Source organism: Armigeres subalbatus, chromosome 2 (genome assembly GCF_024139115.2).
Source record: "Armigeres subalbatus isolate Guangzhou_Male chromosome 2, GZ_Asu_2, whole genome shotgun sequence".
In the NCBI taxonomy this organism is placed as follows: Eukaryota; Metazoa; Arthropoda; class Insecta; order Diptera; family Culicidae; genus Armigeres; species Armigeres subalbatus.
Window position 1 is genome coordinate 210677804 of NC_085140.1, and position 27744 is coordinate 210705547.

General features: G+C 35.9%; 1 protein-coding gene across 2 annotated transcripts; it reads right to left on the bottom strand.

Moving 5' to 3' along the window:
- Positions 1-27135, bottom strand: LOC134211572 (merozoite surface protein 2). 2 transcript variants are annotated; one of them, XM_062688560.1, is made up of 7 exons: positions 26844-27135; positions 7004-7178; positions 5670-5857; positions 3995-4180; positions 3723-3923; positions 273-383; positions 1-199 (listed from the first exon to the last, which is right to left on the bottom strand). In XM_062688560.1, exons 1-7 carry the CDS (start codon positions 26919-26921, stop codon positions 104-106), a joined length of 1035 nt encoding a protein of 344 aa, XP_062544544.1. In that variant the 5' UTR covers positions 26922-27135; the 3' UTR covers positions 1-103. The 2 variants fall into 2 exon arrangements, with proteins under 2 accessions (XP_062544544.1, XP_062544545.1); XM_062688561.1 differs by lacking the exon at positions 3723-3923 and having other exon boundaries at positions 26844-27132.
- Positions 27136-27744: the final 609 nt, after the last annotated feature.

Sequence of the window (27744 nt, forward strand, 5' to 3'; positions counted from 1 at the left end):
TTCTTTGTAGCACATTACTCTTATAATTCTTGATAATCATCTCTATTTCCACAAAATAAGATAAAATGAAATGGAGAAACCCCATCATCCTCAATGTTCCTTGCTAATGTATTTCGACGTGCTTCTGAACGTGAGCAGTTCCACTGTTGGATTTGTTGTTCAAAAACTGATTCACAGCACTTAGTGTTGAAATTGGAATCTGTAAAGAGATTACAATGGAAACATTGTAACTATGCCATTTGACTATTGGAAGAATTAGTTATTAAACTCACATTGAAAATATCGTTCCAGAAGTTGAGATTTGGTGCGGCCTGCACTGTTTGCGTGGAAAGAGTGGAACCACTAGAATGACCATTTGAATCAAACCGGCTGTTCAGATGTACCTGGAAAGTATCGAAATTTGCTATAAGTACTAGAGTATGGTCAACTTTGCTTGTCAAAGGACAAGTGGTCAAGCACAGCGTCATCTTGACTAATTTCGTGAAGTCGAGGTCAATGGTTTTAAAACATGCTATCCCTTTTGTACAGAATTATGGGATATGGGTAGAGATGAATAACAATCTTATTTCAACAAACAATTTAAGTCGAATAAGCTATTTTATAACCGAAGAAGCACGAAGAAGGTAATGTTTGGCTATATTTACGTGACTCTAATGTTTGTTGGATATCACTTTAAAATGTCAATTAGTATTGAGAATCTTGAGTTAAAACTTTACATGTAGTATTTTAATTGAAATGCATTTTATTAAATGCAGCATTACTAATGTGCTTTCCAGGCTGTGCAACAACAAGCATATCATTTGAAATAGCGAATTTTGAAATGAGACGCCATATGCATATTCCCATAAAACCTACACACTTAAATTTTTCCACCGATCTCGGCTGTGCAAATCTCGGTTTAAGTTCGTTTGCTGAATTATCGGCTGAATGAACATATGTTTACGGTGGCTCCTTTGAGTGCCGCAGTAAACAAACTAATTTTTCAGCTGAGATATCACCAGAAAGTCACAAACCGAGTGCTCGGCTGTGCGGATCTCGGCAAAAGAATCAAAATATGCCGAGCTGAACTGAGTGTGTAGATGTACGAATATTAATGTATATCAAGTTACTCTATATCAGTTCTATATCGGCACATTATATTATCAAAAAACAAAAGCATCAACACAAATTTTGTAATTAATAAAAGAAATGAATTTGGATTCTCAACATCTCAATAACAACTTATTTCTTTAAAAAAATATTTCGTTATTGATTTATTCACATCACAGAAAGAGCGACCCAAATTAAAACCCTGAAGCCCAAATTGACTGAATATACTCACAAAGTTTTTCTCATACTCCGTACGTTAAACTCGACCGCTGTACAACACTTAGCAAAATTAGAATAATCCACTACCTATCTGCGAAGTCAAGTTTAGCGTAAGAATTGTGAGAAAAATTTAACTTCGCTATAATCGTCCATTTCAGGTTTTAACTTAATTCAGCGAGCAATATTAGTTATATTTTTGCTATTCTAGCAGCTCTTTCTAGATCTATAACAGGGTGTCTACTACCTGGAAAAACCTGGAATTATCAGGGGATTTCTTTCTACCTGGAAAATACCTGGAATTATCAGGGAATTCCTGACATGATCAGGGAAATTTAAATACTCGGTGATCATGAGTGAAATTCTTTCAAAAGATGAAAAAATCATTAAAAATGTTTGAATAAATATAACAAATAAAATTTATTGAAAATGTAGTGAACGTTAATGGATCGTTGTTCCGCAAAAAACTTCATCTTCGAAAGAATTCTTGGAGAATTTCCGAAGCTATTTCTGGTGGAATCTAGGAAACTATTCGGGAAATCAATTAGGGATTACTTTGTAAATTCTTTTGAGTATTCCCTAGGAAATTCTTTAGGAATATATTAAAAAAAAAAACACTAAATTAGTTAGGATTTTTAAAAGCAATTTCTGGAGGAACTTTCGAAGAAATTTCGGTATCAGTTTTCCAAGGAATTTTTCAAAGAAATCACTAAAAGAGTGTCTATATGAATGATTAGCAATTTTCTTAATTATTTCTGGAGGAATTTGCAAGATAAAAACCGAAAAGAATTCCCGGAGGAATTTCAAAACGAATTTTCGTACGATTTTTCGTTTCTTTAAGGTTTCTTAATTAAGTAAATTCCCGAAAGGGAACCTGAAGGTTTTTACAATAAAGCAGTAATAGAACGCTAGTGGCGCTGTAATCATTGAGATTATTCTGCCAAAATATGCTTTAATAAGTTTAATAGCCTATTCAGATTACGGTTTGATTATTTATCGTAATAAATATCGTGTTAAACCTGAGAAAGAAAGTAGAATGTATGAGGATGGTTGTTTATCATGATATTTATGATCATAAATGGCGTAATCTGAATAGGCTATAACTTGGCCGTTTGACACTTATAGTACCGGTACCTTGGCTGCTAGATCCAAGAAAACTAGATGTTGGTCTCAAACTAGAACAAGCTAGATGTTGGTCACGCGAAAATCTATAAGGACTTTAGGCATGAGTACGTTAAGCATAAAGGATGTTAAGCATAAAATGCCCGAAAAACAGCCAACGACATAAACAAATTATTCATGAACCCAGCAATCTCATATTTTTGCATCAACACATTTCCTGAAGGAGTTTTCGTAAGAAGTTCTGAAGGATTTCCCGAAGAAATTCCCAAATATATTTCCGGAACATTTTCTTAAGAAGTTTTTTTAAGTTTCTTTAAAAAAACAGCTGAAATAAAATGTGAAGGAATTTCCGAAAGAATTCTTAACCAAGTTTCCAAAGAAATTCCTAAAAAAAAATCAGAAGGTATTTACGAGGGATTTTCACAAGACATTTTCGAACAAACACCTAAAGAAATTTAAAAAAATCGTTGAGGAATCGCTAAATGCATCTCCAAATGCATCTGTAAAGGAAATTCCGGGACAATTTCATGAGATGTTTTCTGAAGTTTTAGCAAAGAAATTTTCAAATTAAATCCTGGAAGAAGTTCTAAAGCAATTCTTCAAATCCGGAGGATTTTCCGATGGAATCTATGGAGAAATTTTCAAAGGAATACCTGGAGGAATTTCCTATGTGATTCCTAAAGGAATTTTGATTGAATGGCTGAAGCAATTTCTGGGTGATTTACAACATTTCTTACACAGAAAAAAATAATGAAAAATAAACAGCGCGTAAAACTTGACATGCGAAAATTTACGCCATTCTACGCTGAAATGCTTCTTCTGCTAACAAAATTGCTTGCAACTTGCAGCAATATTGACGATTCATGTCGAATATTGTATACATTTAGGTTATATCCCGTATGAAATTACGCTAATAATGGCGTTCCATTTGTGTGCATGATTTTAAGCGTAAATTTCAGTGGATTTTTCTATCTGTGTATGTGAGGCTATCAAAAAATTCTTTAAAAAATATTTTTCGCAATATTTACTTGTTTGAATTGATTATTTTTCTGCTAAAATCTATTTAAAGCACGCTTGTTTTTATCTGGAAATTTATGCAAAGCACCTGGAAAAATCAGGGAATTTTGTTTTTACAGATGAGTAGACACCCTGTATAATATTTATGGTATAAATAATAGAATTCGTAATTTTTTTGACATTACCCTCTACCCGCGTTAATTGTTAATGTTAATAGCTTTTTCTACGTTATTTATGAAGAGCGACAAATTTTTTAAACCGTTTACCAATGAATATACCTCTTTTTGAATTTCCGAATCGTGGTGTTTGTTTTGATCGTCTTGATTCAATGATGATGGCGCGGACGGTGGTGCAGCGTACGAGTAGCTCGCAGCAATGTTGCTGAAAGCTTGGAAATCGAACAATCGACTCAAATCTATATCATTTGCAGAAGAACCGCCTTGAGCGACATTATCATAAGAACTCTGAACTACTGTGTCCTATGGGTGTGTTAGATTAATATCGGGTTAGAAGCTAACAAAATTAGTATTGCATTGGTTTCGCTAATTACTTTGTGTGGGCGAGTGATGACTTTCTTCTTGTACACCGTTTTGATGTACCCATGAGATGGTGGCTGAACTGCTGGAGGAGCTTGTAGTTCGGTATTGACTTCCTTCAAAACAGTTTTTGTCTTCTTATGAAAACTGGTTTCGTCATTGAAACGAGTATGTAGCTCTCCTTCATGTACTGATGCAGTCTGTTGAAAGTGAATAATTAATAATTAAAAATGTTGTCTATCTGCTCTAACTTTTTATTTAAAATAATGTACAAAATAATTGAAACATAATTTCGATAATCGATAGGATCACTAACTGTAACCGTTGTTTACACATTTTGGTTAAGTCCACAGTATAGATAGTAGAATCTATAGATGAGCGAAAGCATGGCTGAGTCGATTTTTTTGCCCGTGCACACGCGCATATGACGTCACAGCCCTTAACGTTTCCATTGAAATCGTGACGTCATGCTCGTTTGGAGACAGTTTTACAGTTCGTTTGGAGACAGAGGATTTATCTTCGCTCATCTATATATTCCACTATCTATAGTCCACAGGTATTCCAGTCTGTACCCGCATGCCATTTATTTAGAATACCAGATGTTCCTTATGCTTATTTTAAACCTAAACTCAACTTGGCAACTTGAGAGGCAAGTAATCCTAATTCAAGATTATCAAGCTCTGAACTGATGCAAGGCAGTGTTTGTAAGCGTTTATACGGTCTCGTTATCTTACATTCCTAATATAGATATTCCTATTTAGATTTTGCCTTTGGTTTGAATCAGAGTGTATGTAATAAAGAGTGGCGACACTGTCAGAATTGGAACAAAATTCATCTGTCATTCCCATACAAAATCGCGTTCCAAACGAGCAGGAGACCTGTCAAATGCGGCACATGTCGCCACTCTTAATTACATATTGTCTATCCGGAATAAATTTATAACGCTTTTTATACCGAAGTTGGATTTTTCTCCAGATACAGGCAACTTTTCCAACTTCGGAAGTAGTGCGCTTGATTCGCCTAAAGATGCGCTATAGCGCTGTTTATAAACAACGCATCAATTAGTTTGACAGATAAAACTTCGGAAGAAAGTTCGGTTCGGAAGTCCCGACTTCCGAATTCTAACTTGGTGCTACGCCGACAATACACTCTGGTTTGAATATCATTGTCTTAATATTTCAGGTCAAAAGAATGTTTCATAAGCTGGCGTATTTCAATTGAAATTCATATTGGCGTTTCATCCAAAATATATGGGAGAGTATACACATCACTCTTGCGTTCAGGATATTGTTTCGAGAAACCCGTTTGAGCCCAAATTGACATAAAATCACAGAGAACAGACGTTGAAGCTGCACTCGCTATGTTGTGATAACTTTTTACTGTTCATTTTGAAATAAATTTGGTATGTCGACGTTATCCCGTGCATAATCAGCGCTAGCGTCATAAAAAAATGCCACTATGCGCTAGTGTCGTTATGCATGCAAGAGTATAGCAGCGCCATCGCGTTGTCAAAATGAGATTGTGAGTTGCAATGTCGACGTCGTTGGCGTTGCGGTTCGGTGTGTTTGTTTACACATGTTTTGCAAGAAATTTTGTTCGAGCCTCCATGTCTGTTCTCTGTGATAAAATGCAGTTGACATGTTTAAGACGAATTCCACAAACATTGTACCATTATACTTTATCGCTTACCTTACCAGGTGAAGAAGCTGATTTGGTCTGCCCAATTTCAACAACCTTATTGCTGGTTCCGGGTACGTGACTCTCTGCACCTAATCCACCAGCTGATCCTTCGTTGTTCAAAGTGCCACCGAAGGCCGCGCTTGCTCCGACGCCATGTCCTGCTGTAGCACCGGCATAGCCGCCCCCAGAAGTACGATCTAGATAGAGTGACATTTACATTAGTTGTCGTCTACGCTGGTTTCGCCTGGAATTAGTAAGCTTGTTTTCTACTTACAAAGCGTGATTCATATTAGTACACATAACGCAAAGCAAAGCTTTTATCACAACCTGTGCTGCAATAAAGTCATCGGTGCGGATGTTTAAGGGCATGTTTAAGGTGCACATTCTTTAATGGGGTAGTTATTTAGTAGTTTGTTCGTGTGTTACTATGCTTCTCTAACTATCTGCAATTATTATGTGAGACACAAGTGTTTGCGGTACAAAACATGCGTAGTTACATGGAGTTCAAAAACATCGCTGATATTGTTAAAAATTATATTACTTTGCTCATAATGTTTCACAGAAGTTGATTGGAAAAAGCTGCGCTACAATTTTGTGAAACATTGTATGTCAATATTCCGCAAAATAAAAAATTTTTTTTTTCACATTTTTATAAAATGGCCCACCCTATTTTTCGATAACTCTATAATAAGGGCCGAAGTATCCAGATCAACTTTGTAGAACTTTTTTTTTTCTTAAAAGTATAGTTTAGACCGAAAATGCACCTTTTCTCACGCACGAACTGAGCAACTTCTGTAAGGGTTGAAATGTAAATTGAATACTTGGTGCCGGCAATGATCTTTTCTCTACGCTGCAGTCATCTCACCACGGGGGTGAAGAGAATGACCGTAGATCATACTGAGATCCATGTTTTTCACTGTATTGACTCAGAAATATTTCTACCCTTTTGAGGCATTAAACTGCAGCTATTTTTAAGGGATATTAACCTTAAAGGTCATGCATCCATACATGGCATATTTATCGGCATGGTGAATCATGGTAGATTAGTGTTTATTGTAATTTTTGTACCTTTTTCAAAAATCGGTTAGCATGTTAATACACAGCATATCTAATTGAGAAAAAACGAATTCCTGGACAAATATTAATATGAATTATGACGCAGTTAGTCTGAAATTGTTTACTTGGTTTTTATTGAACAGTTGATTTTTTCATCTCTTCCAATCATTTTTGTTTGTCATGCAGCGTTTACGCCAATGGATATTTATTTGATTGCGCTCAATTATATGCTTTTTATCTACCAGGGGACCGTGCAAAGGCACCAAGGAACCCCCCCAAACCGTTACCATTTCCGTCGAGGAGCCCTCCCAAACCAGCTCCAGCGTGTTGTCCGTTCGGAGTACCAGCCGAGGCCACTAGACCACCGTGAGCCGTGTTCCCTGTCAAGAGTCCTCCGAGTCCTGCCTCAGCATGATAGCCGCCATAACCAACTCCAAATTTACCATCTTTGAAGGAAAACCACTGCAAGTAAAGGAAAGTGAGGAAAACATAATTATTGAAGCGGATATGTCGAACCTTTGTTTCGATTAGCGTGCAGGCAAGGTGGTGATTGAGGAAATGAGCGAATAGGTTTTTCAGCCAAATGTTCCAGCTGTTACGTCTGTTTGCCTGTGGTAATATATTGTAGCACAAATAGACGAAACAGCTTGAACATTTTCTGAGACATTCGTCGCTCTGTTATTGTGTCACCACCGCGCGTACATGACGAACAGAATGTGGTTTAGTACGGAAACAGAAGGCGCTAGTGTGAGTCGATATATAATCGAACTTGGAAGTACTCGGCAATGAGGAAAATCCCGAATTTTAAGCCGTCGAACGGCACCAATATGATCAAATCCGTAAATGTCCTCATTGGGCTCCCACCGGAACCGGCTTCAGGTTGGCCACCTGAAGGTGATCAAACACACTTTAAAGTATAAGGCATGAGCTCCTTTTATTTTTGTGAGTGAATTCAAGTCATTTCGGCATTCAAACGGTTCCAATATATCCATTTCGGAATTGTCCACTTTAGGTTCCTACGGAACCGATATCAAGCAGCCATGTACCCGGAACCAACTGCTGGGTCCTAGAAATCTCAAATATATCAAACGCTTGCATTTATCTTGCTATCAGATTCGTCAAATCGTCGTTTGAAACTTTGTTTACAAAAGCAGATAAGTCGTTTTGAAAATTTTGTCTTGATTTCGCATAGATTTTGGCAAAAAAAAATTGGAAAAATATGTGTAAGGCTGTATGAATTGTATTAATTCGGCCCCTAATTGTATCGGCCCCGTCTTAGGATAGGCTGTGTTTATATACAGTCGCCTCTCCACATCTCGATATTGAAGGGACCATCGAGATAGGGAGAGATCGAGGAATGGAAGGAAAATTGAAATGGATACTAGATCTAAAAAAGCTCGTTGCCATGAAAAACGACCACAGAACCAATGTCATTTCTTGTTGTTGATGTGTTTGTTATTGTCCAAAGATGGTCTAAAGCCTGTCCACGTCGGACACCCATCATCCCATGCGATTTTTTTAAATTTTCACAAGCCACTGAGGAGATTAATTTACACGACAGTTGAACCTCATCGCTTTATGTTATTCTCTCAGCGGGTTTTCCTTCTTGTCCAAAGAGATAAAATGGTTAAAAATCAGTTGGACATTGTCTCGGTGTCCGAAATTTAACGTGGACAGGCTTTAGTAGCCTAAAAAATTGAACATATCGAGATAAGGAGAGCGAATCCAGAACAAAATATGATTAGAACACATCGAGATAGGGAAATATCGAGATAGGGAGGATATTGAGATATAGAAAGCAAAAATGTATATAGATTGAAGGGACCAAGCAAACCATCGAGATAGGGAAAGATATCGAGATATAGAACATCGAGATGTAGAGAGTCGACTGTATATTAAAAAATAAAGCATTTCGCTGGGAAAGTTGAAGAAATGTAAAAATACTACGTTTCCATGAGTTATGAAGAAAATCATCGAGCTCGAACTTAAATCGATCTAGAGTGCGACGCTGCAATCAAATATAGGATTGACAATTTGATCACAGATTTGATCGAAAAAAAAAAAACAACTCGAGCGAGATCGGGAAGATTCGACTATAGTTGGTAATAAATTAAAATGCACTATTTTGCAATTCCTTTTTCAATTTTTCTGCAGACGGCCATAAGTGGGTCTGGGGACCAGACCATCCCCATCCCCTCTCCCACTATTTACACGAATGAGCAATGGTGGATTTAGTACAACGCTTTGGAGTAGATGTTTCGGAAGGGGCCAAGGGGTTGCCAAATGAAAATCTGTGTTTTTACCAAAAAAAAATCTTTTCATCTGTATTTCTCATTAAAAAAATCTGTATCAATATCTGTATTGAAAACAAACTGTTAAAATTGACAATTGTTAATTGTGACAAAAATTCAATTGAGTGGGCACAAAGTGTTTCAATAAGTTATTGTTCCATACAAATTGTATGTAACTTTTAACATATATAATAAATAACCTATCAACAATATAATCATAATACCGCAAAGCCTTAAATCAAAAGCATTTCTCTTTATATTCAAATAAACTTTAAGCAAGATGTCACTTTTGCTAAGTTTTGACAGGGCAAGTGAATTTATCTTATCAATTCAGTTAATTTCAATTGACTTGACAAAAGTTGAACAAGTTCAACTTTCTTTTCACTCAAGTCAATTGAATGAAGACACTTAGATAGGGGTAATGACGGCTTTGGCAGGTTTTGTTCTATTATTGGCAGGGGGGTTTTTTATGACTGATTATGCTTAAATTTGGCCCAAACATTCTTTGCATATCAAAGAATATTGTGGCCAAATTTCATAAAATTCGGTCGACAAAAACCCCCTGCCAATAATAGAACAAAACCTGCCAAAGCCGTCTGTTCCCCTATTCAATTTATTCAATTTGAGCGACTTGCCCTATCTCAACGTAGCATGACACCTCTCTGCTTACAGCCCTTTTTTCTGCATCTCTTCACTTTTACATATAGGAAAAACTCTTTAATATCTGTGATAATGTGAACGAAACAAGGCCATTTCCTGTTTCAGTTCTACCACAGGAAATTTCATATGAAACTATACAGCTGTCAGACATGGAGAAATTAAATTCGTAGTTCTGAAACGTAGGTCTATGAAACGCCAAAAAGATATTACAGACTGTTCACGGTGCTGCTAAAAAAAAATTAAAATATCTGATAAAAACATTATTTTATGCTTTTAGTGGAATGTCTTAACTTGTCATAAGACGAGTTCGTGAAATATCTGTACATACAGATCGTGATTCAAAAAATCTGTATATCTGTATATACAGATTCTGTGTTTGAAAACCAGTACAAAATCTGTATAAATACAGATTAATCTGTATTTTTGGCATCCCTGCCATGGCCAAAACTGTAAACTGTAAACTGTAGTGAAAGTAGAGTAGCCGCCTTCACAGGCAATTATAGTGATGCGAACTACATTTGACACTTGATCGCACATCTTGGCATAAGAACCGAATTGTATGTACCAACATTGATAATGGATCTGGAAATGAATTGCAAGTAATCGAAACATTAGCAAGCACATATGGTCGGGGTTCAGCCAAATCACACCAAGCGCCAATGAAAAATTTCCAATTTTGTTGCAAAGCTTATTTCGTGCAACAGATTCACTGAATCACAAATCGCGTCGGACATCGTTCAACGCCATAACTGAAGATCTCCTATAACAAATGTACCCATGAATTGACTTGAAATGTATTCCGTTTTCCTTTTGTGACCAAAATATCACAATTCAGTCAAAAAGCCGCTTGGTGCGGTTTGGCTGAACTCCGATCATATGGTCAACCAACAGCCATATGCTAAGAACTATATGGGAAGACTTATATGCAAATTAAGAAGAAATCCACAAACAATGATTAATTTTATATGGTTACATTAGATTACACCAGCAAGTCTAGTGTGTTATATGACAATGATAAAACAAGAGGCTTATTTGAAGTTACCACTAAACATCCGAAAACAGTGAGCTGACGACATGCTGTGCAAATATATCCTCAGTAATAATTCGTAAAATCTATCAGCAGCATTGATAATCCACCTAACACACAGAGCGAATTACGATCGAAGATCAACTGGTTAGGTCAGTCATGTGACATACTTGGTTATGGTCAACATAATGTAGGGTTTCACACGTCAAACTCAATTTTATTTAAGAGTTCTCATTCAATGACCGACCATATCAGATAAAATTTAACGCTGAAAATCATTTACATGAATCCAATAATACAAAACTAAGAAGTACAACCACTTGACATAGATTTAGTCATAAATCAACCCGCTCGAGGGAAACAGATGACATCAATGGTACTAATTAAAGCTTATTATTCGGCTGGGAAGCGGATCTAATTCGAGCGAGTTTTGTGGGCCAATATACAATGTGCGAAGAATACGAATCTGTCACAGAACACAAGGCGGAAATAAAGTTGACGACTCATGCAGGTTTATCTCGAGTTACTGGTATGCTTGGTTTGTTTTGTTTTTATTGTAGGCACAACAAAGTGATAAAGGTTGTTCAATGGACCCTTCATTAAAAAAGGGTTGATCATGTTGGAGGGCAAAACAAGTATTGGCATGAAGGTTATTTCTTAGACAGGGTATTCGACATCATCAATCAATAATCAGGTTTATATTTTCTGTAATCAAAGTGAACATAAGCAGTTCTATTACGATGGGTCAATGGTCAAATTCTATACAAGTTGACTTTTATTCGATTGATTCACACTTTCAGCCCGTTATAACTCTTTCATAGGTTTTATCTGAATTTAAATGTGATGCACAAAAAAACATGAATGCGACTCGCCTATCCTGCACTCACCTTTGCCGTGAGTAATGCATTCAGAAGCTTTGTGCTACCAGCTTCCCGGTACAATTCCATCGGTGAGCGAAAGACCACATTACAAGCTTAGTTTCTCGATATATGGTGATTAACGTTTTTATCATTATTTTTCCCCTTCCAACAAGTGTTCAATGTCAGCCGCAGTTACTTTTAGCATTTTCGCTTCCTTTTGCAACTTGAACTTCATCTTGCTCGGGTTAGTTGCAGAACCTGATTTTAGAGGTTTGCTATGATATGAAATGCACTAAACCAGTATTAAAATTCAAGATTATAACCAAGAGTCTATAGTGCAAAACTAAATACAAGTTCATTGAATTTCGACAACATATCCGTTTGTTTTAACTTCTTTTTCGGCATTTTTTTTTATAATTTAAGTTTATCAATTATATCCGAAATCGTTATGCTGCCAATATTATGGTAATTATGGTTTGACTAATTTATTTAACAGTTATGATAATCAAATAGAAGTAGAAGCTGATTGCTGATGAACGCTTAATCGAACCGTACACTAATCAATCGTACACTAATTACGTAAGCAAATTTTCTGGTTTTTTCAACACCTCTCCTCCCATGTAAGATTTTTCCAATACAAATATTTTTTTATTTATATGGAGCGTAAGAAAATGGCAGATCCCCCCTCACCCCATAAGTGCTTACGTAATTAGTGTACGACTCCTTACCAAAAATTTACGAATAGCAATGACCTTATTCTTCTTTTTCAATGGCTCTACATTCCAACTGGAACTTGGCCTGATTTTCAACGTATTCAATACGCTTTTCCCCAGTTATTAATAAGTTTTTCAATGTCCGCCATTGCATGAGTATGTATCTTGTGTGGCAAGCCCAATGCATACATAACGGGCTTGGTGGTCATATGGCTACCGCCTCTGCCTCATACGCAGGAGGTCGTGGGTTCAATCCCAGGCCCGTTCAATTCACCTACTTTGTATCTTTTCATATATTTCTCATGTTCTAGCAATCGCTAGAACTGGAAATGGGCTTTCATACCATTTCTATCTTCTATCCCCCTGTAACTACAACTTGATTAGTTCTAGCAGGAAACTGTTAGAATTCGAAATGAACGAAAAAGTTCGTTTCGGCATCGAATTAGAAATACTACACCACCCTTTCATTACTATTACATTGGCAACCCGTTAACCAAGACGAACCTCTGCCATAAAACCTAACCCCAGATTCCAATAAAATTCCGCAGGAACTCGTGGCGAGTGCAGAGGTGTTCTCGGCTTGCAGTGGGCGAGTGACTGCATCATCAATTCCTTCCCATCCCCGATGACCGTGAGGACGTGGCCAGCGCCGTTATCGACCTTTCAAAATACTAGAGCTCTCGGACTGTGCACATTGAGGTTGGAGTGCAAAACCCCATGCTTCCATCCATTGGTTCCCTGTGCAATTGCGATTGTTCTGGTCGATCACTGAGTAGCAACTACGAAATGCACGGTCATCATGCTCATGCTCATGCTCATGTGGCAAGCCCAATGCATACACTATGCCGAGGGAGTCGAGAATGTTTCCCATCCGAAAACACCCTAGACCGGATCGAGAGTCGAAATCCCGAGCTCCGGAGTCCTATGCCTTTGCTCGCGAGGCTAGAGACCGAACTGGAGAATAGCATATCAAAATTAAGGTGACTTGCGGTGGCACTCCAATCTCTTTGTGGTTGTACCATAAAAATCATCAACTTAGGCAGTCGTGAGAAACTTGACTACCAACACCTCCCAATCTACAAGGCAGACAAAAATAACCACTTGTTTTGTTAAAATCCGACTACCGTAAACATTGCATTAATGTGAACGATTTCAGTCTGAGTTGTACGCAGGATTACTCAATACGGTTTAACTATGACATAAACTAACGAAATGTGTCCGATGTGTCAACAGATTAGCTTTGATTTACGTTGATATTTATGTTTTATTTTTTCATGATGCTAGTTTGTCACATATCGTGACATTGTTGCCAGCTGTTCAAACACACCAATAGCATAATTGAAATTTACTGCGTTTTCTTTTTAATTTTTCAAGACGTTAATTAATTAATTAACATTAATAGATAACAGGTTGGAGAGAGATTTACTATTTTTTCGATATTTTACATGTTTTCACTATGGTTTCACAGAATTTCATGTTGACATCACTACCTGCTGCGATACACGCAAAATAATCGAAACGTTCGATCCAAGACTTCTAACACATGGATGTAAATGTAGGTCTACTGTTTGATTCCAAAAGTATTTCTTTACAGTTCAAACATGTTCACTATTCAAATTTAAGTGATATAACATTTGGGAACTCAGTTCTCAGTTACTATTCGATTCTTAAATTGAAATACACTTGATTTTGCCCCACTGGTTAGCAACAGTGACTTCGAAGTGCAAAACACTTTCGATTCGAGTATTTTGCTGGCAAGGTAAAATCTGAGCATTCTAAAGTGCTTTACACTTTAGTGAAGCGTGTTTCACTTTGAAAAAATAAGCTTGTGTATTGAAGCGACGGTTAGTGAATTGGGCATTCTGCGTTGCCAGTGAAGTAAGTTCCAGAAGTAAGCAGATTCCAAAAGTAAGTAGAATTTATATAAAGTGGTACATGTAATCATCAACTACAAATTAATAGAAATACTACAATAAGAGATCGGCGAAGACGCCATCTTGTTTCCAATTGAACCTTCAAAAGCGGTTCCAATTCGACTTGTTTACATTTTGCATCCATAAGAAGCAAGCAAAAAGTTCAAGTGCTGCCAGTCTTATTTTCACGATTTCATGTATTTTCATACGTTGCCATTTCGACAGTTTTTCACTCCGCCGGTCTCTGGTTATAGGGTTGCTACAAATTAATATAACTAATTAGTTTCATTACTCCTATTTACAGGAATCAAATAGTGAAAAAAAAATCCATTGATACGAGCCTGTATTCAATCGACAGACGGGCATGGCTAGACTTTTGTGGTAAATATTTGAATTATTGAAAGTGGATGTCACCATAAATCATTCATTTTTAATTATTTACAGTTCCCGGCGGAATCATAACCCAAAACATGATGACTCGGTTCGAGAGCAACAGGAGGTGGAAAACTGAGCGATCGAGAACTAAAAATGTATCATTAGTTTAATGTTTCATAAATCATAATAATATAGTGCTATTTTTAACGGTGATATATGTGCTAGATAATAAGATTGCTATAATAAGCTATGAAAATAAATGAAAAAGCAAAACATCGTTTTAAATATTTGTCGTGAATCAAAATTCTTATTATTTCAAATAGTGAAAACATTTGAATCGAACAAAAAGAACATTCGTTTTCAAAGCTTTACCTGTTGAAAATGAAAAATAATACTTTTACATTTCAATACAATACAATTCGAAATACAACGCAGAAAACTTTTTTTTTTTAAACCAGCAAGACTTGTGTTGAAAGTGTTTTGCTGTTGAAAATAATATGTGGTATGACGAATTACTGAAAGTGTTTCTCACTTGAGTTCCACATGTTTGACCAGTAGGGCAAATCAAAGTGCAAAACACTTTATAGTAGCGCGTATATTTTTTGAGTGTAGGTAATGATCAATGACTGCTTGCATACGACGCTGCCGACGACGAGCAACCGACGACGTCGTTGGCATGCGCGGTGGGAAGAGGAAATTTTTTCACTTAGTTTTATTTTCATTGAATCGACGCCAAATGTGCACTAAATGATTCGATTATTTTGACAATAAGTAGGTTTAGGTTCAAAATTAGTTCTGATACTTTTTCTTGTGAAAAGGTGGTCAGGGTTGGTTTTTAATAATAAAACTAATGTGATCGGTGCTATTCGCAGTGAGGAGGAGGGTAATTGTAAGATTGTGTTGGTGAGCCGCAGGGTAGCCATTCTGAATGACACCGTAAGAGGCCTTAAACCTGCCCAGCTTCACCATATTTAGAACAATACATCTTAAAACTATATAATTGAGCATACACTTCCTCGTGGGAATGTAAATGTGCACGAATAAGTTTCAAAACTTCCACTATTCATTTTCATTCCACTTAATCATTTTCAAAGCATTATGTGATTTTTAATACAACAATGGTCAGTATACCACCGGATGAAATCGGTTTCACTGTTATAGGAGTATTCTAGTAAGTATATACCGATCGACTCAGTTCGACGATTGAGATGATGCCTGTATGAATTTGTGTGTGTCTGTGCGCACTCACCCAAAAAATGTAGCAAAAATGTCACTCATTTTCAGGCACTTATCCTTAATCGATTTTCTTACAACAAGTTGCATTCGACTGTCCCATTGTTTCCTATTGAAAGTTATATAAACTATAATATTATAAATTATAAATTTCCTATTGAAAAATAATAAAATTATATGTTCGGAAGTTATGGCCAAAATATATTTTTTTTTTATAAATAAGAGATGCTGTCATTCTGACAACCGTCATTTGTTTGCTATTGTAGCATGATGATTTGTGTTCAATTACAAACCGGATGGGCATCTCTATTTTGAACTAGAAACAAATTTATGAACAAGAACAATTTTATGTACAAGAAAAACAACCCGAAAGTTTGAGTTTAGTGCGTGTTGGCTCCTGTTTCGGACGGCAGAACGATCGCGCGATTTCCCGAAATTTTGTGTTTTGCATTGCGCGGCCGGTAATAAAGTTAATTAGTTCAGTGCGAGTTGGCTCTTGTTTCGGAACGCAGAACGATCGCGCGATTTGCCGAAATTTTGTGTTGTGCATTGCGCGACCGTCAGTGCCTGTTTTGTCGTGTTTCTGCTCAGTAAGCAGATAGTTCGCGCGGCCGAGTGAGTAAACTAATTGATGAATATATTTTAATATTTTTTTCAGCATATACTGTTATTGACAAACGCTCTATATTGTCGAATAGAGCTCCTTATTATTCACCTTACCCACTAAAGCAAATTATCCTTCCCGAGACATCTATGAAGGTAGTATGGGTTCCTTGCATCTTCACTAGTAGATGTTGAACTAACATTCCTTCCCTTCCTTCCGTGATTGTAAGGACGCGGCCAGGTATACAACTGCTACTGTATAGGAAATGGTACTAATCCCAAGTACCAATTTGCGACAATATACAGTAGATTGCTCAATTGAGCATTGTATAGCCACCCACGATTTGTACAATCACATATGCTATGCTATGCTATGCTATGCTAAGAAAAACAACCCGAAAGTTTTTTTAGGCCTTTTTCAAAGTGTTATAAATTGAAGTGATCTAATTCAAAAAGTGAGTTCTAATGGGTATTTATACAGTAAATTTAATCTATTTTGAGGCTTTTGATATTACCATCAAAATTTTAGCGCGAAATTTGTTTTCTTCACATTTCAAAAAAGCTGCGAAATTCGGTTGTGGGCACCATTATTGGTTCGTTTATGGGCACCCTCATTTTATTGATAAATCATCCAATAGCATTTAAGTTGTCCCTTAACTTAATTTTAATTACGTTTTTATGCAGTTTTTATAATTAAGTAGACATAATTGATTGAAATAATTAATTTATTTAATATTTTTGTTCTTTGGGCATGTCTAGTTATCATTGACAAAGCATTGACAAAGCATTAACAAAGCATTGACCGATTTGCTTGCAACAAGTTCCATTCGACGGGGAATCCTTTCGCATTGTTTCCTATTTAAAATTGGTCAGATAGGGCTATGGGATGAAAATGTATGTTCAAAATAGTTTTTTTTATGAACGAGAAAGGCACTATCCAGCTTTCCACGCTCGGTAATGGCGGCTTGCTGCTGTGTAAAAATCAATCGGTCACTGTACTGTTTGACACTAGCTGGAGGAAAGCTCACTGGCGTTCCTTGGTGAGGGGAAGGGAAAAAAGGCCTTTTCGCCAGTGAGTTTTCCTCCAGCTAGTGTCAAAAAGTACAGTAACTGATTGATTTTTACACACCTACAAGCCGCCATTACCGAGCGTGGAAAGCTGGATTACCGTTAGGGTGATAAATCAGGATTTTTTTTGACTGTGATACATACCAATAAAACGTAAATCAATGATAAATTGATACCCATTTACCTAACGTGCTATTTTAGACCTGTCTTATGTGATTTTTCAACATCCTTCTTAATGCACCGAGGAAGGCGTTATCTCTGCTAGGTGGATTGATTTGAGTTTTTTAGTGTCTCCTGGCTATTAGAATGTATAAATCATTCTTTGTCTTTAAATCTGGGTGTTTTTTATTCATGCTTCTTCTTTTTTTAGCTAAGTTTTCAGTTTGTGCTAGACAATTTCGGCCGAATAGCACTATCGGCGTGATGACCTATTTGGCCTAAAGACCATTTCGGCCAAACAACCTGTAAAGAAAGGAAAACGGATTTTTCGGACAAATTTCCAGTTCGGCCGTGTCGCGTTGGTCAAATGCAATTTCCTACTAAACCGTTTGCGATGTAAAACCGTTTCGCCTAAACATTAATTTCAGTCAAATACAATACGGCTGGATGACTTTCAGCTTAACGTGTTATTCAGCCAAATGGCTTCTTCCAAATAATTTTCGGCGAAAAGGTCCTTCCCCCTTTTTAAATAATTTCCTATAGAATTTCCGAAGAATTTCTTATAAAGAATTTATATAAAGCTATATAAAACTATAAAAAGAATTTCCTGTAGAAAACCAAAATAATTCTTTAAAAATTCCGTAGAAATACACTGACCCCACATACATGGGTCACTTTGTAACAATAATTGGTCAATCTATTTTGAATGGCAGTCAAATGTGAATGACTCATATTAGTGCGTGACCCATGATTGTGGGGTAAGTGTACCAAATAGTTTTTAGTGAAAATTCAAATATATCACATGGATTTTCTGAAGAGTTTTTGTGGAAATTCCGAGGAATTTTCTCGTACAAAACCCAATGTATTTCTGCGAATATTTCGAAGATTCTTCTGTGTGAATTCTGAAGAACACATAAACTCGACAATAACTTTCCGTGAATATTCAGAACATTTTCTTGTAGGATAGATGAATATTTCGCCACTGTGTTATATTTCGCCACCTTGGTAAAACAAGCAGTTTTTAACGTTCTATTGCAATATTTTACCTAACTGTATTAAGCAATCATACAGCTCAAATAAACATGCATACGTCAACTAAAAATGTTGTTTTTATAAATCTACGATTACTGATGAAAAATGCATCTAAAAATAGTTGTCCAGTTGACCATGGAAATGTTTGTCCCTTTGAAGAACAGGCCAAAATAAACAAATGCCGGAAAAACTGATCAAACATTAAAAATTATGACCAATATACGTACGCAATCAAAAGAACTATTTTGAAAAGCGATTACTTTTTTACATAAAAGAGTTCATATTTTTGTTTTAATTTAGTTAAATAAAAGGTGGCGAAATTTAGCACATCAAATTTGGTGATTTCAATTATCGCCACTGGCGAAATTCCATTCATAGTTCTGAAATTTAAACCTGAGTTAATTTTCGCCACCATCAACAGCATCGGTTGTCTTCTTCTTATTTTTATTTGGATTCGTCTATTTAAAACAGATTTTGTGAGCGCTAAGCTCCGGGCGTTAGTGGACTCAATATCCGTTCAAACCACCATTTCAAAAGGACAAGAAAGGGGTGGAAACTAGATAACGTAGGTGGCGAAAATTGAATCATAATATTTGCTAATTAAACGGCATATTTATATCAATTAGCAACAATTTATCGTCATTATTGAATCAGATTTGGTAGGTGAGGACCAGTTTTACATAATAATTTCGACACCTCCTCAATAATTAGATTTGTTTACTGAAGATTGAACGGATCTCGCCAACCTAGATGCCGTAAGTCAAAGCGAGTTAACTTGCGTTGGATTCGCTGCGTTTTGATCTTGTAGAACGGACTCCAAACGACGCAGCGGTATTCAAGGATTGGACGTACAAAAAAGAAGCATCAGGCAGTAAATACCTTGAACTTTTTTGCAAATCGGAATATAAAACCAAACTGTGATGACGCTTTCGATACAATATAAGCGATGTGATCCTTGAAAGTTAGTTTGGAATCCATCATAACACCCAAGTCTTTTATAGTTGTTTCCCGTCCCAAATTGGTTTCTTCCAAACGGTAGTTATGATGGTAAAGTGATCGCTTCCATTCGAATGAAATTACTGAACATTTAGATGAATTCAATACCATGCGATTAATACGGCACCAGTTAGCGAATGGTCAGTTGCTCTTGCAAGAACTCGGCATGTTGCGGTTGTTTTATGACGCAACGCAATAAAGCTGCAGGTCATTGGCATATGATAGCTTAAAGCACTTCTAGACAGTGGCGTAGCCACGGGGGTGGTTTTGGACATAAAACCCCCCCCCAAAGACAAAATTTTTAGAAGAAATTTTTTTTCGAAAAAAAAATATGTTCAGAAAACCCCCCCCAGACCAATTTTCTGGCTACGCCACTGCTTCTAGATAAAGTTGGTCCAAGGTGTCTGCCTTGGTCCTTGGTACTTCAGATGTACCTGGGAAATGCGTTGAAATATGACTTCCAGAAAACGGACATATCGCGACTAGTGAGGTAGAAGCGTAACCAATGCAGCAAGTTGTCTTTGATTCCTATCTTGTCAAACTTTGCCAGGGCGATTTCATGGTTCATCTTATCAAATGCTGCAGACAAATCCGTATGTATTGCATCCACTTGGTGACCAAATTTTTTTAATGAATTATGAGTAATGTAAAACATACGATGTTAGATAAAACACATTATGGGTCTCCGAGCCTTCTTTAAAAAGTTCGATTTAGTTTAGTTAGTTCTTCTATTGTTTTATCTACATCAACTCGCTTTGAGAAACGTTTTTCCTTTTTTAATATAATTTAAGTAGGTATATAATGATCGAAACGATTGATGATCAAAGTCACCCCAAATTGAAAAATAAAAAAACTCGAATAAAATATTTGATTTATTTTAATTATCGAATGATCAAGAACAACAGTCTTATGCCTTCTACATGCTGCAGTATTCGTTTGTTTATATGGCATAAGACTTCGGAATGTTACTGTTTCGATCCAGGGAATTTTCAAAATTAAAATAATAAAAGCTTTTATGTTAAAGCGTGTCTTTACAGTGAATTGCTGATATAGGTTCAAATACGAGATTATTCCCTACTTGATATGTATTTTGATAAATTTACCTTAGTTCCAACATTATCGTGAGTGTTCCATTATTACGAGGGGTGTGTACTTTCATACACCTATAATAATAACATATTAGTAATTCATCTTCAAAATTCTTATAACGTATTCTGTAAGCGGTAGGTATTCTCCGTCAAAGAAGCATCGTATCGGATCAATATCGATTGAAAAATTCCTACATTGACTACACATTATTATTCAAAGCTTGTCTGGAGCTGTGGTTAGCATGTGCTGAAGCTTTGTATTGCATGGCTGTGGTATGTTGCGATCTTTATTTTTGCAAAACATAGTGGTAAAGGGAATATCCATTTTCTAAGTGACTTCATTGTGGATGATAGGATGTGATAATTCAATTGTTACTGTCTTCAACCGTCTAAGACGAGTTAAGTATTCTCCATTTAATTCCACCAATGTTTTCGATATCTTTGCAGATACGTATTTCGACCACAACTGTGTGGTCGTCTTAAGTGTCTCGTACTTGACTCGACTCGAGTCAAGTATGAGACACTGAAGACGACCACACAGTTGAGGTCGAAATACGTATCTGCAAAGATATCGAAATAATTGGTGGAACTAAATGGAGAATACTTAACTCGTCTTAGACGGTTGAATACATTCCACTAAAAGAGCTTAAAATATTTTTTCTGTAACTGTCTTGTTGTTTCTTCAGTTGATTGCTTCCGTAGTGGAAACCAGAGCTTCCAAATCCTTTTTTGCACAATTGCATAAATTATTTCGTACACAAAACAATAAAAAACTAACTTTTGTACACAAAACAATAAAAAACTAACTTCTGTGTTTTTGCTAAGTTTACGGCTAAGTTTACAATAATCTGCCCTTGTAAAAATGTGCTATTGTCATTTTCACCTAATTAGCAACCGGTACGATTATGAACTAAAATCGGTATGATTTATTAAAGACTTATTGGCACAGCCTATCCTAGCTTTAAATCGCTGGCTTCAATAAGTTGAGGAAGAAGCCCCAAAACGTACCCTCGAGGCAAAACACTTTTTGGGCATTCCTTCCTATTTACTGAGTTTGAGATGGTCGTAACAAAATTAGACCTTAAATTTTGTACGTTCGGCGAAAACAGTTTAAAAATAATAAATAGGAAATTAGGAAAAACAGATTTTTTTCACATTTCGATAAAACATTCAACATTTTGGCGAGGAAAAACGCCCTAGTGGGACTAACGTACAGTGCACTACGCGTCTCCACGCACTGTCCATATCAGAATGCTGATTCGTCAACGCATGGTTAATTTATTTAACAAATGTTTTCAAGAAAATTATTTTGAGCTTTTTAGTGGAATGTCTTCACTTGTCATAAGACAAGTTTGTACAAACTCGTCTTATGACAAGTGAAATGTTTTCTATTGGCTCACTCCCCTTTTTGCCAAAGTTATTCGAACTTTGAAGCCGAACAAAAATCCATCTGAGGGTCATAATTATCGCTCAACCAATTGGCTTCCTTTAATAAGCGGACTGTTTGAATAGATTATTTTGAATAGAATGATGTCTCATATAAATGAACTTTCAATTGATGCGTAATTTGGTTTCCGCCATGGGCATTCAACCACTCATCAGTTATTGAGAGTTACAAATTTATTTCGACTTTACAAATCTGAAGAGTCGATTGCTTTTGATGGTAAGGAAGAGAAAGTATTTGACAGTGTTTGGTATGAAAATTGTAATGGTATTGACGAACTACCAAAAAATTCATCAAACGCACAGGCAACAGAACTACTTGTATACTGTCAGAACTTCAATCGTATGAAAAGTGCTATCAAAATGAACGAAATACATAAACAAATTTTTAGTTCCTCTTTCTCTGTTATTTTAGGAACTAAAACAAGTTGGTCAGAAAGCGTTAAAAGCGAGGAAGTTTTTGGTAGTGATTATAATGTTTTTAGAGATGACCGAGATCTCGTCTTAGCGCAAAGAATGTCTGGCGGAGGTGTTCTCATCGCAATTTCCTCAAAACATAATTGATTCATTGATTCTACCAAATTTAATGAATTTGAGCATGTGTGGGTAAAACGCATATTGATGGTGAAACTCACATTTTGCAACAGTGTACTTTCCTCCAGATCAAGCTTGTAAATCCTCATATGAAAAAGTTCTTCCAAAATGCCGATGAAATTATTTCCCATTTTCCTCCTGAATTCAAAGTTTACATTTACGGCGATTTCAACCAACGTAATGCAGACTTCATTCCAGATTCTGAGAATGAAAGTATTTTGCTGCCAGTTGTCGGTGAAAATGAGACTTTACAATTTATTTTTGAAAAAACTGCATGTTTAGGCTTGAATCAAATCAATCATGTGAAAAATCGCCAAAATTGCTATTTGGACTTTTTATTCACAAACACTCTCGATGATTTCTGTGTAAATGAGTCTCTAGAAAAATGAAGCATTTCACACAGCAATAGAATACTCTGTATTTGTGCATCGGAACCATGATCCTTATGGCTATGATTTCGAAAATATTCTCGATTATAAAAATGCAAATTTTGACAACATTAAACAAAAATTGAACAGAGCTAATTGGCAACAAATTTTACAAAATCAAACTGACATTGAATGTGCTGTTACAGACTTTTATGCAATTTTATTAGACATTGTTCGGAATGAAGTACCACTCGTCGCAATTATAACTCAAAAAACCCAATATGGTTCAACAAACAAATCAAAAATTTGAAAAACCGAAAGCAAAAGGCTCATAAACTTTATAAACAATACACAAGTCAAGAAAATTTAGAAAACTATTTGAATATTTGCGATCAACTTAGTTTAGCCTTCGACTCTTACGAATATAATGCTAAAACCGAAAATGAAATCAAATCATGTCCAAAAAACTTTTTCAAGTATGCCAAAACCAAGTTAAATCCAGCAATTTTCCATCGAAAATGACATTAGATGAAAATTAGGAGCTAATGCTGATGAAATGTGTTTTACAACTTATTTTAGAGACAATTATTCCGAATTTTCAGAAAATGATCATGGTTATGAATATTTTTCACATTTTCTAACAAGCAGTGTTGGTGTAAACCAAATTAATGTAACGGAGATTTTGGCAGCTCTACAGAATTTGGATGCCTCAAAAGGATCCGGACCAGATGGAATTCCACCTATGTTTTTGAAAAGTTGGCAAGCGAATTTACGACACCTTTATTTTGGTTATTCAAAGTATCTTTAGAAACTAGTAGCTTTCCAAAAGAATAAATCAGGGAAAAAATCTGATATTAGAAATTATCGTGGAGTGGCCATTATCTCATATATTCCTAAACCTTTTGAATCAATTATCAATAGAAGGATGTTCAACCAAATAAATAATAGAATAACAGATGCACAACACGGATTCTTTGAAGAACGATCAACTACTACCAATCTTTTAGAATTTGTTTATTACTCATTGAATGCTATGGACAAAGGTAGTCATATTGAGGCACTTTACACACACTTTACCAAAGCATTTGATAGACTTGATATTCCCATGATGATTTTCAAGCTTGAGAAACTGGAAATTGAGACTCCTTAAGTGGATTGAATCGTATTTAACTGACCGCCAACAAATGATACGATTTTAAGCGAAACAGTCGCTTGCGGTCAATGAAATATCTGGGGTTCTCCAATGCTCGCATTTAGGACCTCTTCTATTTATATTGTTTGTAAACGATATTTATCTTCTTCTTAAGCATTATAAAATGAAACTATTTATGGAAATTAAAAATACTGTTGACAATGACATCTACTTGAACGAAATACGCATATTTGATAACTGGTGTAACAAAAGCTTACTACAACTTAATGTTAAGAAATGTAATTTGATCACTTTCAGTAGAAAACGGAGCACACCATCGATAACTGTAACTATAGGAAATCAACCAGTAAAAAAATGTGAAAGGGTTAGAGATTTGGGTGTAATCTTAGATGCTAAGCTAACCTTTACTGACCACTACAACACAATTATCCATAGAGCAACAAATATGCTCAGTTTTATTAAAAGATTTAGTTATAACTTTCAAGATCCTTATACAATTAAAACTTTGTACGTTGCGTATGTCAGATCAATTATAGAATATTGTAGTATTGTATGGTCTCCGTATATGAAATCACATGATGATCGAATAGAATCAATTCAAAAGCAATTCCTTTTATATGCCTTACGCAAATTAGGGTGGACAACATTCCCACTTCCGTCGTACGAGGCGCGATGTATGCTTATAGATATCCAATCATTGAAAAAGCGTCGTGAGTTTGCCATGATCTCATTTGTGAATGATATTGTTTCGCACCGCATTGATTCCACCAAACTATTGTCTTGTTTAAATTTTACACTCCTACTCGGCAATTGAGAAATCGAAACTTGTTTGCCACCTGTCATCATCGAACAAATTATGCAAAATTTAGTCCAATGAATCAAATGATGTCTGTTTACAATCAGTATTGTGAAGCAATTGATTTAGCCATGCCTCGTATGAGCCTAAGAAAATATTTTAGGAACATTAGTTACAATAGAACATAGTTATAAGTTTTTTAATGTAGTCTACATTATGTTTGACGAAATAAATAAATAAATATCTTGAAGGTTTGATTATCAAATTTAATGAATTTTAATTTTCCTCTGTACATCATAAAACTGATCCCAAATATTTCAGATTGCTCACAGCTCATAAACCCTGCTCATAAACCATTAGAATTCGAAATCTGATAGATTATCTGTAAGAGCTGGTGTTCCACAAGGCTGCATACTGGGCCCATTTTTACTTCTGGCATACCTGATTTACCACCGGGTGTCATAAATCGTTATTTGCAGATATCACGGGCTTTTCCGCCAAAGGACGAAGCCTTCGTGAATTAGATTGCAGAAAAATTTGGACACTTTTTCCACTTACTTGCAAAAATGGAATGCTTCCAAAATTCAGCTTATAATTTTCTTACATAAATCGAGAGCATCTGAATATTTGAAACCTTCTAGCAGACATATTGACACTTTGAATGGGGTTCCAATTAATTGGTCTAGCGAAGTCAAACAATTGGGACTTATGCTACATCGAAAATCAATTTTCAAAAATCACATTGAAGCCATTCAAGCTTTTGTAACAAATATGTTAAGTGGATATGGAATAAATAAACATGAAATCATAATCAAAACTTTGTTTTAAGAACACATTTTTGATTTCAAAAACACATTTTTAGACCAGCAATTTTGTATGCTGTGCTTATATGGACTAATTGCTGCAATATCCGAAAAAATATGCTTCAGAGGATTCAAAATGAAATATTGAAAATAATTTTGAATTCGCCTCTTTGGTATAGTACCAATGACCTTAATAGAATTTCTGATATTTATAGACATTGCAACAAATAACCAATGAATTAATTTCAAATTTTACACAAAAATCGTTGCAATCTTGTACCCTTAGTATTAATTAGGTGAATTTTAGTTAAAAACATTGTAATGTCTTCATGGTTCAATTCAACCAGTGGAAAAATCTAAACTGTCAGACGCAATTGTTATGAATAACTAAAAATTTATCATAGCAAATAAGGATGATTGTGTTAATCAAACACGGAAGTATAATAACTCTGAAATATTATACAATCTATAATGATCCGTTGATAAATCGCCTTTCAACCTGGTGAGGCTTACAGCTGGTATCTAAATACGAGAATATCCATCGACCACGTTTTAACTAGTAGACATTATAAAACTGCACTAACTCGTTTTAGTTATAAACATTCCACTGCATATCCTTCATTCAGTATATCAAATGCTATGATCAGTGTGAGCTAAATTTTAAACAGTCTTGGGGGTCGAACTCATTTGGTTATAAATTTTTGTTTTCACTTTTTTGCCCACGATTGTAGAGGAATAGTGTATACATACCAGTTTCAAGTTTTACCATCATTCAAATTAGTGCCAAAATTTCACCTGTTTAATTCATTTGCATTTTCCCGCATAGTCACAGTACCGCCACGTACCCCAGCTACGTATCACATGAGATAAAACCCCAACACGTTTATCACACTCTTAGAGTGTTACCAAATGCGGGGAAAGGTAATAATTCTCATAAGCAACTGCCACTTACTTGCGGAGCCGGTAAACCACATGTAGCTTGTACGAGCACTGCTAGCACTAGAACCGTCGTTGCACCTTTCGAGATCATTTTTATCAATCGTTAACTGCTCAGGTGCAATATCAGTTTTCCCACTGAGAATAAACCGATCTAATATCACTTGTACTAGCACTAGCGTTGATCAGGTCACGCTGCTCAAGCTGATTATAAAAGTTTAACAATTTTGCAATCCACTTCCTTAAAATGTCTGAACGAGTTGTTGTTGCGCGCTCGAACGATCGACTCGCACTGAATTGATCCGATCGTGATCCAGACTTCTTAATGCTTTTGTTATGCTTGAGGGTCGACACCTGAGATGATCGTGCAAATCTTTCCTGTGCGATTCCCGTTTGGCTCATCTCATTACCCATATGGTGGTCTTTCGTATTACATACTTATATCGATGCCTTTGACGCAGATTATTAACAAACGATGTAAGATAGCTTCGATCCAAGCTTGAATTGTGCAAAAAATATATAATTGACCATTCAGAAAACAGGTTAAGATTTTTTTCTTACTTTGCTAGGAGTGCAGTGATGGGTTGTTGGTACTTTAATGGGGTACAAAGTTCTTTCTACATAATGAGCGAGATGATGCTAAATTTAGTATTTACCTAAAAGGTTCAAATTATTTTGTCTTCAAAACTTGATTGGTGTTATGTTGCTAAGGTTTTATAACGGTATTTCAAATTTGATGAGCTACGGTTTTACCATTCTACAAAGTTCTACCGAAAGGCTATATGATCACTCCAAAAACGAATTTTTGACAGTAGGCCCGGAGACCCATAGTGTTATATACCAACCGACTCAGCTCGACGAACTGAGGTGATGTCTGTATTTGTGTATGTGTACAACATTTTTAGACACACTTTCTG

Excerpts from the sequence above, each read along its gene's own strand:
- LOC134211572 (XM_062688560.1), bottom strand. The coding sequence starts at position 26,921 with ATGATCTCGAAAGGTGCAACGACGGTTCTAGTGCTAGCAGTGCTCGTA. Across the intron at positions 384-3,722 it reads ATTCGGAAATTCAAAAAGAG|GTACATCTGAACAGCCGGTT; the intron begins GTATATTCATTG and ends GATACTTTCCAG. Across the intron at positions 200-272 it reads TCTGGAACGATATTTTCAAT|ATTCCAATTTCAACACTAAG; the intron begins GTGAGTTTAATA and ends ATCTCTTTACAG.